The sequence below is a fragment of the Gymnoscopelus microlampas genome (genome assembly GCF_963454915.1).
Source record: "Gymnoscopelus microlampas genome assembly, chromosome: 15".
In the NCBI taxonomy this organism is placed as follows: Eukaryota; Metazoa; Chordata; class Actinopteri; order Myctophiformes; family Myctophidae; genus Gymnoscopelus; species Gymnoscopelus microlampas.
The window spans coordinates 44,753,207-44,769,177 of NC_139952.1; the positions used below are offsets into that span (position 1 = coordinate 44,753,207).

The window sequence follows — 15,971 nt, forward strand, 5'->3', positions numbered from 1 at the left end:
GTCTCTCAGCACTTTGTCTCCAAACAGAACAGAACAACCCTCTCCGTCTCCCTGCTAGCCGCTGACCCTTGCGTTTGTCTTTCAGCTGACCCCTGCCTCGGCCACCGGGGGGAAAGGAGAGCAGGAGGAGGAGGGGGGGGGGGGGGGGGGGGGGGGTTGGATTAAAGACAAGGCAAAAGGGTTGAAGAGAGAAAAGGAGAAATGTGCAGCAAAGAGCCAGCAAGCAGCAGGAAAGCGGCAAGAAGGCAAAACCGAAGAGCACTCGAGTCTCTCGGACAAAAATCTCTCCTCCGGCAAACCGCGCTTCCCCTTTAACACTGGAGAGAGTAATCAATCTAGCCTGCTAACATGATACTCAAAGCCCCGCCTCCAGCCCCCGGAGGGGAGCTAGCCGGCCCCCCTCACTGGCCGCTCTCAGCCAATGACGGGACAAGGTCCTCCCATTCCACTGGCTGTCGCAGCCTGCCCGTCACAGCTCTGTGCTCCTCCCACCCAGGGAGGGGAGGGAGGGAGGGAGGGAGGGAGGGGGGTGGGCCCTTCCCTCCCTCTCGCCCAACCCCCTTTCAGCGACTGCCAACTTCCTGTTCTAAGTTACCTTGAGCTGCAGGATAGGGGTCAGGGAGAAGAAAAGAGGAAGAGAGAGGGAGAAGAGAAGGAGAAACCGGGGGGGCGAGGAGAGGAAAAAGAAGAGCGTAGAAAGTTCTTAAAAGAACTCTGGGGTAGTGTGTGTGTGCGCGTGTGTGTGTGTGTGTGTGTAGAAGGGGGGGGATGGGGGGTGGGGGGGGGGGGGGGGTGCTTGCCTCGGCATGGTGCGTTCCTCCCTGGCTGTCGCTGCGTCCCTCGCGGCTGGACGTAGAGAGACAGGAGCGTCACAGTGCTGCTGCTGCCGCTGCTCTTTGACAAACTGCTCTCTGCTTATTTACAATGTCAAACTAAATGTCTCTCTCCTCTCCGGCTAGGCTATAGGCCCCGCCTCCTCTCTGCAGCAACAGGCTCACGAGCCCCTGTGATGCAGGCGGCCACGCTGCGTCCTCATTGGCTGAGGGAGGTGCCAGAGTGGATGCCGCATGTTGCGGGCCACATGATTTAAAGTGCAAAGGCATAGAATATACCAGGGGGGCAGACGACTCTGCCGTCTCGTTACGTGTGCGTCCGTGCGTGCGTGCGCGGGCATTACGTGCATATCCACGCAAACGTTGCGTGCGCCCTTGCTCTCTCTCTCTCTCTCTCTCTCTCTCTCTCGTTCATCCTTGCACACGCAGTCACAGGTGAGCAGCAACAACATCTAGCCTCAAACTAGGCTCTCAACCAGGTTGATATGCTAATGATGGAGGAGAGAGAGAGAGAGAGAGAGAGGACGAAAATATCTCAGTGACTGCCTGGCTCTTACTCCTTTATTCTAGCAGAATGTTAATTAGTTGGCTAATTGTATTCTTTGGGTTCTCATGACTCATCGCTATACGGAGTTACACAACAAGACTGGAATCGATAGATCAGTCCGGGCTAAAACCCAATCAAGTTTGCACTGAAAAATAATATGTGCAACAAAAACAAAAAAAAAAGACAGGTCATCGCAAAGCCCTTTGCAAAAGAAAAATCATGCCGATCAGCTGACCACTTCAGGCAGCTTGGGGGGGTGGGGGGGGTCATTCAATTCTGCTTCTGTTTGTGGGTAAACAAGATTGGAGAGATATGGGCGAAAGTCAGTATACACAAAGACGTTGTTTGTCTTGACCCTGAAAACGCCTCTAACTGCAACTTTTACAATTAAAATGTCACCATAAAACGCGCATCAGCAATGTCATACAAGGTCCTCTTCTTGTCAGCACGCCACTGGTTAACCCATTGATACCAGGAACGCATCTGTGTCACTTTAGATGTCTTTGGCTATTCAAAAATAGCAGATCTACAAGCTCATAGTGCCGCGCTATGAGCTTGTAGATCTGCTATTTTTGAAAAATCGTAAAAAATATTTTTTAAATATTTTTTTCCGTTTTTTTTTTAGGATTTTGAAAATGTTTAGAAGCGGCCTCAGGTCTCAATGGGTTAAATGTGCATGGCCCGTTCTCTCTCTCCACACTAACCTTTACATTGGAGCACAAAGGCAGGACGCTGCTCCGCACGCGTGCGTGCCGTGCACCGCCCCGCGTTGCCGCTAGTGCTTTACTTTACTCTTATCAGGACAACCACAGTGCAGGTTGGCAACAAAATAAAACTAATACTCAGTCAATGAAGTAAAGAGAAATAAGAGAAAATTAGAGAGAGGGGGGTTGGGGGGGCGGGGGGGGTTGCAAAGCAATATGCTGAACAAGTAGCTTCTGGCTGGGCAGTCGATGCAAAAGGATGGCGGAGTGACCCGTCCTGCAGCTTGCAGCTTATCCTGCATATTACTGCAAATCCCCCCTGACACTCACTGTACCCAAGAACACCAAGCCAGAGCCTGGTTCCATCAATGAACACACTAGAGGAGGAGGAGGAGGGGGAGGGGAAGCGGAAGGATGGAGAAGGACAGAGAGGAGAGTTGCTACAGGATGGGAGGGGTAGGGAACAAGGAGAGAGAGAGAGTGCTAGAGAGAGAGAGTGCACGGCATGCATGTGAGAGGGACTCAAGAGAAACAAAGCTAAATGTTCCCTTTTCTATTTTAGTGCGGAGGAGCAGGGGGACACAGGAGGAGCAGGTATACTGTAGCAGGCTGGTTAATCATTACAGAGCCTTTGCGCTCTGCACAAAGAGTCATAGTCAGGCTGAGGCTAACCCAAAATGCCTCCATGATGATGACACCTGGCAAGGTCACAGGCAGCCGCGCAGCAAACGGGAGACCTTCCCATGACTTGTGCTGTGCTGTGCCCGTATAGCAGCGTGTGCGTGGGGACATGTTTGCTCTCGGCCGACTCTGTTTAGAGATAAACAGGCACCCAGGCGGGCCGCTGTGTTTGGTTTCACAAACACACAGCAAGAAGACACAGCTCCCTCGGGGGCAGCTGGGCCGAGCCATGCATGCATGCATGCATGCATGAGCAATACATGCACACACCTGCATAGGACCTTCACTGACATTCTGAGACACAAATGGCTCTAGATCATACATGGGCAACTGGCGGCCCAGGGGCCACATGTGGCCCCCACCTTCACTTAATGCGGCCCGCAGGTTAATATATATCGGAATACTGATATATTATTGATTTCAGCTGATACAATTCCAAACATGCAAACATGACCTGCTTTAATTACTTCAGTAGTAGCTTAAAAATTCTATTGTCTTTTTAATGTCCAATGTATTTGTATTTAACTTCATAAAGTTAACATAAGTGTAACTAAATGCATTTGAAATCAAATAAAAATGTAACTTTTCAGGATTCCATTTAAAAAATAGCAAAACAATATCAGGATTCCAATTCAAAAGTAGCAAAAATAGCAGATCTACAAGCTTGTAGATCTGCTATTTTTGCTACTTTTGTGTGACATAGAAGTACGGCATTCATTTACGAAAAATGTACATAAAATACGGTGTCTGCCCAACAGTATATATGCAATGTGGCCCTCTAGACTAGAGTGAGTGTGGAAATATAGTGGCCCTCAACATCATCAAAGTTGCCCACCCCTGCTCTAGATAATAATATACATGGGCATGAGTGGCCTCACGTCTATGAAGCAGCAGCTAACGCTGTCCAACCGAGTCCTTCTATAATAATAATGTGTACACGAGGACTGCAACAGTTCATTGATTTAATAATAGATTATATAAAAAATTGATTTGTATAAAAACACATGTACAAGCTCGCGATGCGACACATTGTGAGCTTGTAGATAGGATATTTTTTCGCTATTTCTTTGTTTGCTTTTGCGTGACATTTCAGTTATACGAGTATAAAATAGGGCTAAAATGGTTCATCTGACCAAATCGACATAGTCGATTATCTTAATTTTTTTAAATATCAACGAAGTGACGTGAAGACATTTTGCTTCTAATCGAGAAGCAATAATGTTTTCACATCAGTTCGTTGACATATTAAAATGTAGATGCATCAAAAGTTAGACAGAATAATGGCTTGCGGAAATGCGCAGATAATCGATAGTTTCAGCCCTTTAATGTACACTGTGAAACACAGCCGTTATCATGAATTATGTACAGTAAGATAGGCTACTGCTTGTAGACAACATGTGTCTACAAGGCTTAAGCTGGGCAAGCACAATACAGTATAATACAAATGACACAACAAGCAACAGTGCAAATAAAAACTCGTTTCTCCACTGTCTGTGTTGACTCGAGTCTTTGAGTGAAACCGATAGAACTGTATATGGATGGAGCCATTACAAAAGGGGTCATTCCTATGTTCCCAGGATATGGTTATTATGGTGAGCCTTGGAAACATCGATATGCTCGCCAGCAACGGCATGGTTGATGTAGTCAGATATTCTGTACACAAGCCTATCTGGTATTGAAAATGTTCCTTATTCAAAAAAGGCACTGAGAGCAATACAGGATTGAAAGATTTTACAGACAATAAAGGAAAAAGGACCACCCCCCCCCCCCACACACACACACACACACACACACACAAACAAACAAGCCTATCTTTGATACACTAATAGAAATTATTTCCTGGATTACTGATACCTGATTACCTGCACCGTTTCATTACACTAACTACTACTCAACTAAAAGATGTAACCAGCGTTCATACACATAAGTCTATTTTGTTTTGTTCATGTTTAATCAACTTAGCAACTGTCTCTTTAAAGTTATGCAACATATGAACCCAGTCTGATCAATGATGAGTGTTACAGACACATACACATCAATGTTGACAGCAACTTGCCCCTACCGCCATGCAAACCAACAATATTTACCTAAACCCTATTTAACAATTCAGCTATTACAAAGTAGCGGATCATGTTGTACAAGCTCACAATTAAACGCAAAACGACCCTCTGTGGGCTTGTGGATCTGTTATTTTCGTAATAACGCCATCATGCGCCCAAATAAACAGGGACACTGACCAGGGTGAGAGTGGTCAACATTATAATAACACATTAATAAAGAGTGGGAGAGCAACCAGGGCAAATGCCACTCAATGGTGTGTTTTATATAATAAGTAAATGATATCGTCAGTGACTGACACACACACACAAACACAAACACACACTAACCATGTGTCATTTAATATTAAACACAGCATCATTCTGCTTAGCTTTATGTTGCCTGCAATTTATTTGCTTAATAATATAGCACTTCTAGTTCTAGCACTATAGCTACCAACTAGTTAGCATCAGTACAGAGTAGGTTGAGACGATATATACAATACAAGTGATGCAGGGTGCTGTTTATTTATGTTTCACACACCGGCTAGTACACTTTAGACCAGTGGTTCTCAAGTTGGGGTCCGGGGACCCCCAGGGGTCCTTGAGGGAGTTTCAGGGGGTCCCCAGCAAAATGATGGATAGTTAGGAACCAAATGGACCCTTATGGGTCTGTAACTCTGAGAGTGTACAAATGGAACCAAACCTCAAAGTGGGGTCCGGGGACCCCCAGGGGTCCTTGAGGGAGTTCCAGGGGGTCCCCAGCACAATGATGGATAGTTAGGAACCAAATGGACCCTTATGGGTATGTAACTCTGAGAGTGTACAAATGGAACCAAATGGACATTTGGTTCCATTTGTACACTCTCAGAGTTACATTAACATTGATTTTACAATATGAATTGGGGTCCCAGAGATAGAAATGCCATTAAATGGGGGTCCGTAGCCCTAATGCATGTCAAACTGGGGGGTCCTTGAAATTAAAATGGTTGAGAATCACTGCTAGAGAGCCGTAAACATCTTCTCTTATGGGGGTCCCTGACCCTGGCATATCTTTTCAAATGGGGGTCCGCGGGCTAATAAGTGTCAATTTTGGGGGGTCCTTGACATGAACAAGTTTGAGAAGCACCGCTTTAGACCAAGAAGTAACCAATGAATTAACGCATTGCTAAAACGTTAGCAAGCTGTTCATTGTTGTGTGTGTGTGTGTGTGTGTGTGTGTGTGTGTGTGTGTGTGTGTGTGAGACTTTTTAAGCTAAGCTAAGCTAACCAACTAGCCGACCCTGCGGCGCTCGAGCGGCTTTTTTAAGGTTGAACTCTCTCCGCCGGACACAACGTTATCAAATGGAAAGTTTTCGCAGAGCTTTGACACAAAGCTGTGGAGATCCTGACGCAGTTCTAACCAATAAAGACAACGTTTGGGTCCGTCCTTCAGACCAATCAAACCTCGGACTAGATTCCACCAATCAAGGTTTCTAAGGGGTTCTGCTTAGTAGAAGTTGCAGTTCGCTGCAACCGACGCCATTGTGGCTCCTTTGTCAATTCAGTGGTGGAAAGTAACTGAGTACATTTACTCAAGTACTGTACTTAAGTACAATTTTGAGGCAAATAGGCAAATATTGTACTTTTACTCCACTACAATTATTTGAAAATGTTAGTTACTAGTTTCTTTTCAGATATAAACTATGATAATGAAACATACATTAACCACTTCAGCCCTATTTTATACCTAGGCTATTTATTAAATATTTCATATTTTAATATTTTACATTTTTTTAAATATTTAAAAATATATATATATATATATATTTCTAAATATTTGAAAATAGTGTAGATCTGCTATTTTCAAACATTTTAGTACTTTTACTTTTGGTACTTTAAGTACATTTTGATGCCAATACTTTTGTACTTTTACTCAATTAAATGTTTAATTCTGGACTTTTACTTGTAACAGAGTATTTTTACATTGCACTATTGGTACTTTTACTTAAGTAAAGAATTTGAGTACTTTTTCCACCACTGCTTCGGAGCCAAGATGGCGGCTTGGCGGAGGCCAGTTTCCTCGCCGCCCCTCTCTCTCTCTCTCTCTCGGCGGGGCCACCAATAAGAGAGGGAGCTCGAGCGGCGGAGGGAAATGGCGCCGATGTTCATCTTCCCAAAACACAAAGTCTTATTGGTCAAGAAAGAGAGCAAATGAAAAGGAGCCCCCCAGTAATTATTCGCCCCCTCCCCCCTGTGCGTCCACCGCGACGCGTTTCAATTGTAATTAACGCATTTTAATTGTGTTACTCACTTTGTTTGTTTCTACGGGTTCGGAGTGAAGTGGAGAAGAAGTGTCGGTTGGTTTCCCCGGGTCTATTATTTATTTTATTTAAGCTAGCAACGGGAAACAAGATGGCGTCTTTTCGGAGACTCGAACCGGAAAAAGGGGTGACCGGTGTTGCCAGATTCCGTGAGAGAAACAAGAAACCCAAGTCTAGGAATAGGAAAACAAGCCCAAAAGAAGCAACCCAAAAAAAGGCCACATCATGAGCACTTAGTTTAAACCACGTTGTGAGCTTGTAGATCTGCTATTTTTTTTAAAAATAGAATCGAAATAAAATGTGGAATATTTGGAATGTCTTTTTTGAAACGTTCTAACAAGACAAATGCTCCCCTGTGGCACAAAACATTTATGAAAATATTTGAGAACCACTGGTTTAAAAAAAAGAATTGCAAAACATTGGAAGCTCAAGACTAATTAAGCAACTACACGTTAGAAACAAGCCCCAAGAAAACGCAACCCACAACTAACCAATTTGCACAAGCAACTTTACAGAAAAAGAAGCCCAATGTCGCTTATAATAAGCCGACATGGCAACAATGAGGGTGACGTCTGCATGGCACGCACGCACGCGCTGACGTGACGTTCCCGTGTGCGTCGGTTCGTGCACGTGCACCGCCACCTTGCACAGATCAGCGTTGCCATGTCCGCTTATTATAAGTAAAAAAAAAGGCATGGGTTTCCGAGGCTAATTATAATCGACTTTGGGCTTCTTTTTCTGTAAATTTGCTTGTAAAGTTGCGGTTTGTTTGGGGGGCTTGTTGTTTCTAAAGTGTAGTTGTTTATTTGGGCTTGTTTCTAAAGCGTAGTTGTTTTTTTGGGCTTGTTTCTCAAGTGTAGTTGTTTATTTGGGCTTGTTTTCCTATTGTTGTTTAAACCGGTGGTTCTCAAACATTGTCATGTTAAGGACTCCCCAAATTAATATGTATTTGTCCCTATAATCCCCATCTGAAATTAGTTTGTGCCAGGGAGCCCCGTACCAGATTTGGGTTAAAATGTTTAAAAAATATTACATTCTTTTGGGCTTGTTTTCCTAGACCTGCTTGCTTGTTGCTGTCGCAAAATCTGGCAACACTGACACAGATCCGGAGCGTGACCTGAAGGCAGACATCAGACAGAAACATCAAGGCTCTTTATGCTTCTGATTACATTATGTCCAAAAAAAGCAGTGGTGTAAAGTAACCAAGTACATTTACTCAAGTACTGTACTTAATTACAATTTTGAGGTATTTTTGCACTTTACTGGAGTATTTCCAATTTTCAGTACTTTTACTTGACTACAATTACTTGAAAACTTTAGTTACTTACAAAATACTTACTTATTTTGATTATTATTACAAAACACACATTCCCCACTTCAGCCCTACATACATTTCGGCCATTGGAAATAGCAGATCTACAAGCTCACAATTGTGAGCTTTTATTTAAGTCTACATTTTTAAGAGCAGCAAAATGATAAGCTCACATACATAATTGCTTTCACCATGTGTCATAGTGATAAACTATATGGGGCGGTTAAGCGGCCACGAGAGCTTGTTTAAATATGTGCATGTGTGGTATATGATATAGTTATCAAAGTGATGTTCAGGGAGTCAGGGACCCCCAGCAAAAACACGGAACCCTTTCATGTCATTATTTCACCAGTTAGAGGTTTTGTCCCAAAGACAGACTGTGTAAGAATAAGTATCAAAACAATTGGTTTAGATATTCTCCCCACTTACAGTAATAACTAAGACATTTGTAGAATTCTGTACTTCTGCTGTTGGGACTTTACTGGGTCAAACCAGTACCTTATCAACAGAAGACCTCTCTACTCACTGAGCTACGACCGCCCCTGGAACTAAATCTAACTAAGTCTTAATCACCCTAAACCAGGGGTCTTCAACGTTTTCAGGCCAAGGACCCCCTAGCTGAGAGAGAGATGAAGCAGGGACCCCCTCTATATTGTATAAAATTGTGTTTCAGATTTAACTTTTTGTTGTTTACTTGGTCGGCTCTTTTTTCCCCTCTACACCAAACACCTCTTTGCCAAAAGCGTTGTGAGCTTGTAGATCTGCTATTTTTGGCTAAAGTTCTCCTCAGAAAAGGGATGCTAGGGTTCAAGTGGTTAATGTAAAAAAAAAAAAAAGATCATATCACACAAAGATTTGGCGGAACCCCCTGTAGTAACTCTGAGGACCCCCTAGGGGTCCCGGACCCCCTGTTGAAGACCCCTGACCTAAACTACAGAGTGAAATAATAGTAATAATTACTAGTAATAGTAGCAGTAATAAGAGATGACAGAACAGAATAATTGCACAGCGTGTCAATAGGTAAAAACTAAAAAGAGAGCTTTTAATGATGGAGTCAGTTACACTTATTTTGTGTGGATTACATTTTTACCCAAATCAACACTATATCTAAGAACATAAACCTTCAAGCGAGTCACTTTTACCCCCCCCATCACAGTCTTCGCTCAGTCATATACACAGTACAATGCAATAACTACAACATGAAAACATTATAAAGGAAAAACTCTAAACTGCCTTTTTCCTGTATCTCTATGCTCTCGTTATCCAAAATAAAAAGCCAAAAAAATAAATTTAGATACAATACATGCACTAAAAATATGACATGTTCATTAAATTCAGTGGTTCTCAAGCTTCTCCTGGATCAGGGGCCCCATTTGAAAATCTCAAAAGCATTTGCCGCCCGGCCCCCCGGGCCCACCCACCCACCTGACCACTTAGCACGTCACGTTTATCTGGGTCTCCTGGCTCACCCCTGCTGGTTCAACGACACTCTAAAACATTGGTTCTCAACCAGTGGTCCTTGGTGGGGTACCAGGGGGTCCCCAGCGAAATGAGTTAACATAGCGTCACGATCATTTTAAACCACTTAGCTTTGGCTATTCAAAAAATAGCAGATCTACAAGCTCATAGCGCGGCACCGAGTGCCGCGCTATGAGCTTGTAGATCTGCTTTTTTTTTTTAAATCTTGGGCAGATCTTTGAATATGTTTTTTTTAAAGCGAACATTTTTAACTCAAATCTTTGCTTCTGGGGGGTCCCTGGCACAAAACATTTTCAGATGGGGGTCCGCGGCCGAACGTATATCAATTTAGGGGTCCTTGGCATGAAAAAGGTTGAAAACCAATGCTCTAAAATGTACCATAACGATCTCCAATGGGCTGGATGTCAAAATACACATCCTCCCCATAATTGTTGACGGCATAGGCATGTCCATTGTTGACGATGCGCTCAATAAACACCACTATCTGAGGCACGTTCTCAGTGACTCTCTGAGGTAACACTGCAGGAGGAAACACCTTTAACCCTTTCAATCAAAGCTTGTAGATCAGCCTTTTTTTTTAAAGAACTGTGAAAATGTGTGCAACTCTTTGAATATATATGTTTCTTAAAGCGAACATTTGTAACTCAAATCTTTGCTTCTGGTGGGGGTCCCTGGAACAAAACATTCTGAGATGGGGGTGGATCCGCTGCCAAAATACATATCATTTTGAGTGGTCCTTGACATGAAAAAAAAAGTTTGAGAACCACTGATATTATGGCAACATAAGTAAAAAAAAAAAAAAAAAACACTGTTATGATTTAGAAGACATTTAGTAGAATCCCCCAGAAGCAAAGAGTTAAAAATGTTCGCTTAAAAAATATTCAAAAACACACAGCCTAGGAAACAGGTGAATAGATATATTTTCCTCAGAACTTCTGCTGATGATTTTATCGTCTATATCCGTGATAAACCATGGCATAGTGACCACGGTGACCCCAAACAGCCTCTGCAGGATGTCAAACCTGACATACATGCCGTGGTCACATCATGGCTGGGCCACATGTTTATTTTAACCCATTAAGACCTGAGGCGATTATTAAAAATGTTTTCTAAATCCTAACAGTTTTTTTGAAAAAAAAAAAAAAAAAATCAAGATTTTTCAAAAATAGCTGATCTACAAGCTCGGTGCCGCGCTATGAGCTTGTAGATCTGCTATTTTTGAACAGCCAAAGAAATCTAAAGTGACACAGATGCGTTGCCAGGTCTTAATGGGTTAATAAATCAATCAATTATGTTCCGGCTTGGTTCAATATACTTGCACGTTAATTTAAGGTCATTTTTCAAGGTTTTTCATGAAAACATACCACATTACATTTCTTTTTTTTTTTATATTAGTGTTATATTGTTACAATTATTTGGGGGGCCCACTTGCAATTCCCTCACGGCCCACCAGGGTCACAGGTATGAGAACCACTGACTTAAGACCGGGAACGCATCTGTGTCATTTTATCTATAACCATTATTTTACTTTACTTTGGCTATTCAGAAATAGCATATCTACACGCCTCAAGAGTGGCAAATCTTGTATATATCTTTAAAGGGAACACAACATATTTTCAGATGGGGGTCTGCGGCCAAATAATACATATCATTCTGGGGGTCCTTGACATGAAAAAGTCGGAGAACCACTGAAATAGCAACTTCATTTTTTCATAAAACTGTTGGATGTAGAAGACATTTGCACTGTAGATGCATTCCCGGATTTAATCGCTTAACCCATTAAGACCTGGAACTGTCATTTTTAGATGTGAGCTAAAAAGCATTATTTTACACTTTGGGCTATTCAAAAAATAGCAGATATACAAGCTCATAGCGCGGCACCGAGTGCCGCGCTACGAGCTTGTAGATCTGCTATTTTTGAAATATCGTGAAAATGTGTGCAAATCTTCTGAATATATATATTTTTAAAGCAAACATTTTTAACTCAAATCTGCTTCTGGGGGGTCCCTGGAACAAAATATTTTGATGGGGGTCCGCGGCCAAATACATATCATTTTGGGGGTCCTTGACATGAAAAAGATTGAGCACCACTGATGTAGAAACATACGTTTTTCAGAAAACTGTTGAGATTTAGGAGACATGTAGAATCGGCTTCAGGTCTCAATGGGTTAATGGCTTAATTGAGAGCCACTGGGGTCGTTATTTCCGAGCCACCAGTTCCAGGAGGGTGGAGGTGATCTTGTCCAGGCTGCTGGAGTGATGAGGGCGACGCTGTTGGCCCCCCCCATAGCCCTGTTCCCCCCCGCCGCGGAGGAAGGCGTTTGCCGGCGGGTAGTGATCAAAGAACTCCCTGTTGTTGCCGCCAGAGGGGCGGTGCTGGTGATGATGAGGATGATGATGATGGGGGTTCCTGGGCTCGTTGAATCTCTCGGGGTACCCCAGCGCCCCCGGCTCCTCTGGGACCCCCCCACCAGCAGGGGGCAGCAGCTGGCCCTGTCCGGCCCCACCGAAGATCTCTGCAGAGAGGAGATACAATGTGGTAGACAAAAGGAAACGGAAACAGATCAGCAAAGGGAATTAACCCATTAAGACCTGGAACTGTGTCATTTTTAGATTTGAGCTAAAAAAGCATTATTTTACACTTTGGGCTATTCAAAAATAGCAGATATACAAGCTCATAGCGCGGCACCGAGTGCCGCGCTACGAGCTTGTAGATCTGCTATTTTTGAAAAAACGTGAAAATGTGTGAAAATCTTTGAGTATGTATATTTTTAAAGCGAACATTTTTAACTCAAATCTTTGCTTCTGGGGGGTCCCTGGAACAAAATATTTTGATGGGGGTCCGCGGCCAAATACATATAATTTTGGAGGTCCTTGACATGAAAAAGACTGAGCCCCACTGATATAGAAACATACGTTTTTCAGAAAACTGTTGAGATTTAGGAGACATGTAGAATCGGCTTCAGGTCTCAATGAATTAAGCCATTAGAACGCATCTGTGTCATTTTAGAGCTCAGCTATAACCATCATTTTAAACGTTGGCTATTCAAAAATGCAGATATACAAGCTCATACTGTAGCACACGAGCGCTCCGAGTGCCACGCGATGATGAGCTTGTAGGTCCGCTATTTTTGAAAAATTCTTGAACATTTGTGCAAATATTTGAATATATATACATTTCTAAACCGAATATCTTTGACTCAAATCTTTGGGGGTCCCTGGAATAAAATATTTTCAGATATTTTGTAGATAGGGGGGGGGGGGGGGGTCCCCGGCCAAATACATATCATTTTGGGGGTCCTTGACATGAAAAATTTTGAGAACCACTGATATAGCAACATACGGTTTTCAGAAAACAGTTTTAGAAGACATTTGTAGATGCGTTCCCCGTTTGTGTGTAGTCTATGTAGTGTTTAAGACAACATTTGCACAAAACTAAGAATTTTTACTACACAGTCAGTTACTTAGGAATTAGGAGTTTGAATGAATACAAACAATACAACATTAACCAAGTTGTTTTATCATGAAGGATGATGACCATATGAAAATGACATGTCACCATTATTGTTGCAAGAATTATTGCGGTTAACTATATAATCAAAATATGCTTACATTGTTGATGCCACTTGAACCCCAAGCATCCCTATTCTGGGGGGGGAACGTTCGCCAAGAATAGCCGATCTACAAGCTCACAACGCGTTGCGACGCAACGCGTTGTGAGCTTGAAGATCTGCTATTTTTGGAAGTTGTACACTAAATTTACAGCTCAACAAAAGCTAATTCATCCTATTGTATGATGGAGGACAATTTCACCATAACTTAAAAATCTCCACGATATGATTATCGTCCTCGTCCCATCCCTAGTCCAGCATTAGGGGAGAATGGCTCCCAGGTGCTGATAGGCAGTGAAGGGCAGTGTGTCTGGTGCGTTTCCCTAACAATGGGTCGGGACTCGGGACCCATTTTTGTGGGTCAGGAGTAAATCATCTTTTCATTTTTTATGTTTTATATAGACTGAAGAATTCAAACAATTAAGATTTTTCAGAAATCTTAATATTGAAAATAGAACGTCTACAAGCTCACACCGCGTCGAGATGCGACGCGTTGTGAGCTTGTAGCTCGGCTCTTTTCAATATGTTTGAAACAGGGCTTAAGGCGCAGTGGCGTCCCCAGGAATTACATTTAGGGCAGGCGAGATTTTTTTTTCCACCCCCACTATTACCCCCCAAAAATACAATTTCAACTCAATCGAAAATCAGCGATCGAAAACCGGCGAAAGTTGCCGTTTTCAAGATGTTTTGGCCATTATCTCTGGAACGGAAGGTCCAATCTGCTCAGTTCAAAGCTGGTTGGATGCGTGACTTCGAGGACATTAAGCACGCATGACACCTTTTCGGGTTATTTGGGTTTTCTAGGGGAGGCGAGATCTTAGTTGGGCAGGCGACCGCCTGCCCTGCCTCTACAGTGGGTCCGCCTCACTGCTTCAGCTGAAGTCTTTTTGTGAGTCTCAAAGCCAGGGCCGGACTGGGACCAAAATTCAGCCCTGGCATTTTGGCCTGGACCGGCCCACCACCCCCCCGGGCCGTTTTGTCAACGGGGGGGGGGGGGGGGGGTTTCACCGTTTCAGCCCAGCCCTGCACATGAACTCTGCAGCCGCACTGAGGCCCCTGCTGGAAAGCATCCCAGCCCAAACATTAACGTAACTAATAATTGGGCCGCGCAACCCGGAAATGACCGTAATAATCCTAAAACGGGAGCAAAAATAATATTTTTCAAAAAAAAAAAAAAAAAAAAAATTTTTTTTTTTTTTTTTTTTTTTTTTTTTGGGCCCAGTGGCCCACTGGCCCAGCGGCCCACCGGGCATTTGCCCGGTACGCCAAATGGCCAGTCCGCCCCTGCTCAAAGCTCACAACGTCTAATTGCTATTTTTCACTCGTTTGGGTCTGACGGTTTACCTTCGTAACGGCTCCTGCTTGAACCTCTGTCTTCAGGGTGGCCTGGAGGAGGAGGAGGACGCTGGCCGTGGCCTCCATCGTCCTGCAGCTGCCCTCGCTCGTCCCTGTCTCGCTGCTGCTTGATATAGACTGAAGAATTTAAAACAATGAAGAATTCTTTAGAAAATAGAACATCTACTCAAATAGAACATCAAGCTCGCAACGCATTGTGAGCTTGTAGATCGTCTCTTTTCAATATGTATGAAATAGGGTTTAAAGGGATAGTTCACCCACAATAAAATCATTTTTTGCCTACCAGTGGTTCCGGTAGGAGACACAAAGGACACTGTGTGTCTCCTACCGGAACCCACTGCTCGTCATCAAACTATTGGCTTAGGAATGAGACAAAAACAAAACAATATCCATGAATTCAAGTCTCCATGGGGTGACTAATCCATAGGAAAAAAGTCATTTTGAGGGGTGAACTATACCTTTACGTCTCCTTTGTGTTGGAATTGAGGTAGCTACCACTTATTGCTGGGAGTTACCGCGTGTATTAGTCCATGAGCCAGAGCCCCAAAATTGAGCAATGATTACCGAAAGAGTGGGCAAAACCATACCTATGTTAAATTGTTTATAGGGTCAATATAAGTAAATAAATATATGATAACCTCTCCACAGGAGCAGCTTTTTCATATTTATCACACATTTTGTTAGTTTCCCCATACGTACATGACGGGTGGAAAAAAAATCACAAAATGTTAAATATAGTTATCATAATGAAACTTCCCCAGTTGATTACTTACATGAAGACAATGATTTATCATATTACAAGTTTTCTGAAATTGTATATTTAAATATGCAAAGTAGGCATTATATAGGAAACCATGCCCTAATTTGCATATTTAAATATATTACATTTTGTGATTTTTTTTTTCACCTGTCATGTACGTATGGGGAAAATAACAAAATGTGTGATAACTAGGGGTGTGCCGATACACTAATTTCACCAAACGATACGATACGATATTTGGCTCACAACATCGATACGATTTCGATACGATACGATACGCTCTTTTTTTATTATGAAAATAAATGGGGGAGAAAAAAAGGAAATGCAAACAAATAATTCTGTTTTTGCA

The 15,971-nt window shown here is 42.9% G+C and overlaps 2 protein-coding genes across 9 annotated transcripts in view; both read right to left on the reverse strand.

The window, feature by feature from the left end:
- Nucleotides 1-7,219, reverse strand: part of nfyc (nuclear transcription factor Y, gamma) — a 62,275-nt gene extending 55,056 nt beyond the window's left edge. For all 5 annotated transcript variants that reach the window (XM_084081033.1, XM_084081029.1, XM_084081034.1 and 2 more), the window contains exon 1: nucleotides 7,095-7,219. The gene's annotated coding sequence lies outside the window, so the exon portion shown is untranslated. The remainder of the gene's footprint in view (nucleotides 1-7,094) is intronic.
- Nucleotides 7,220-10,109: 2,890 nt separating this feature from the next.
- The window catches only part of LOC311061563 (uncharacterized protein), a 29,159-nt gene continuing 23,297 nt past the window's right edge, over nucleotides 10,110-15,971 (reverse strand). For all 4 annotated transcript variants that reach the window (XM_084080234.1, XM_084080233.1, XM_084080232.1 and 1 more), the window contains 2 exons: nucleotides 14,851-14,979; nucleotides 10,110-12,411 (listed from right to left, as the gene is read on the reverse strand). In XM_084080234.1, coding sequence (XP_083936360.1) covers nucleotides 12,095-12,411; nucleotides 14,851-14,979 — 446 coding nt within the window. In that variant the 3' untranslated portion in view covers nucleotides 10,110-12,094. The remainder of the gene's footprint in view (nucleotides 12,412-14,850; nucleotides 14,980-15,971) is intronic.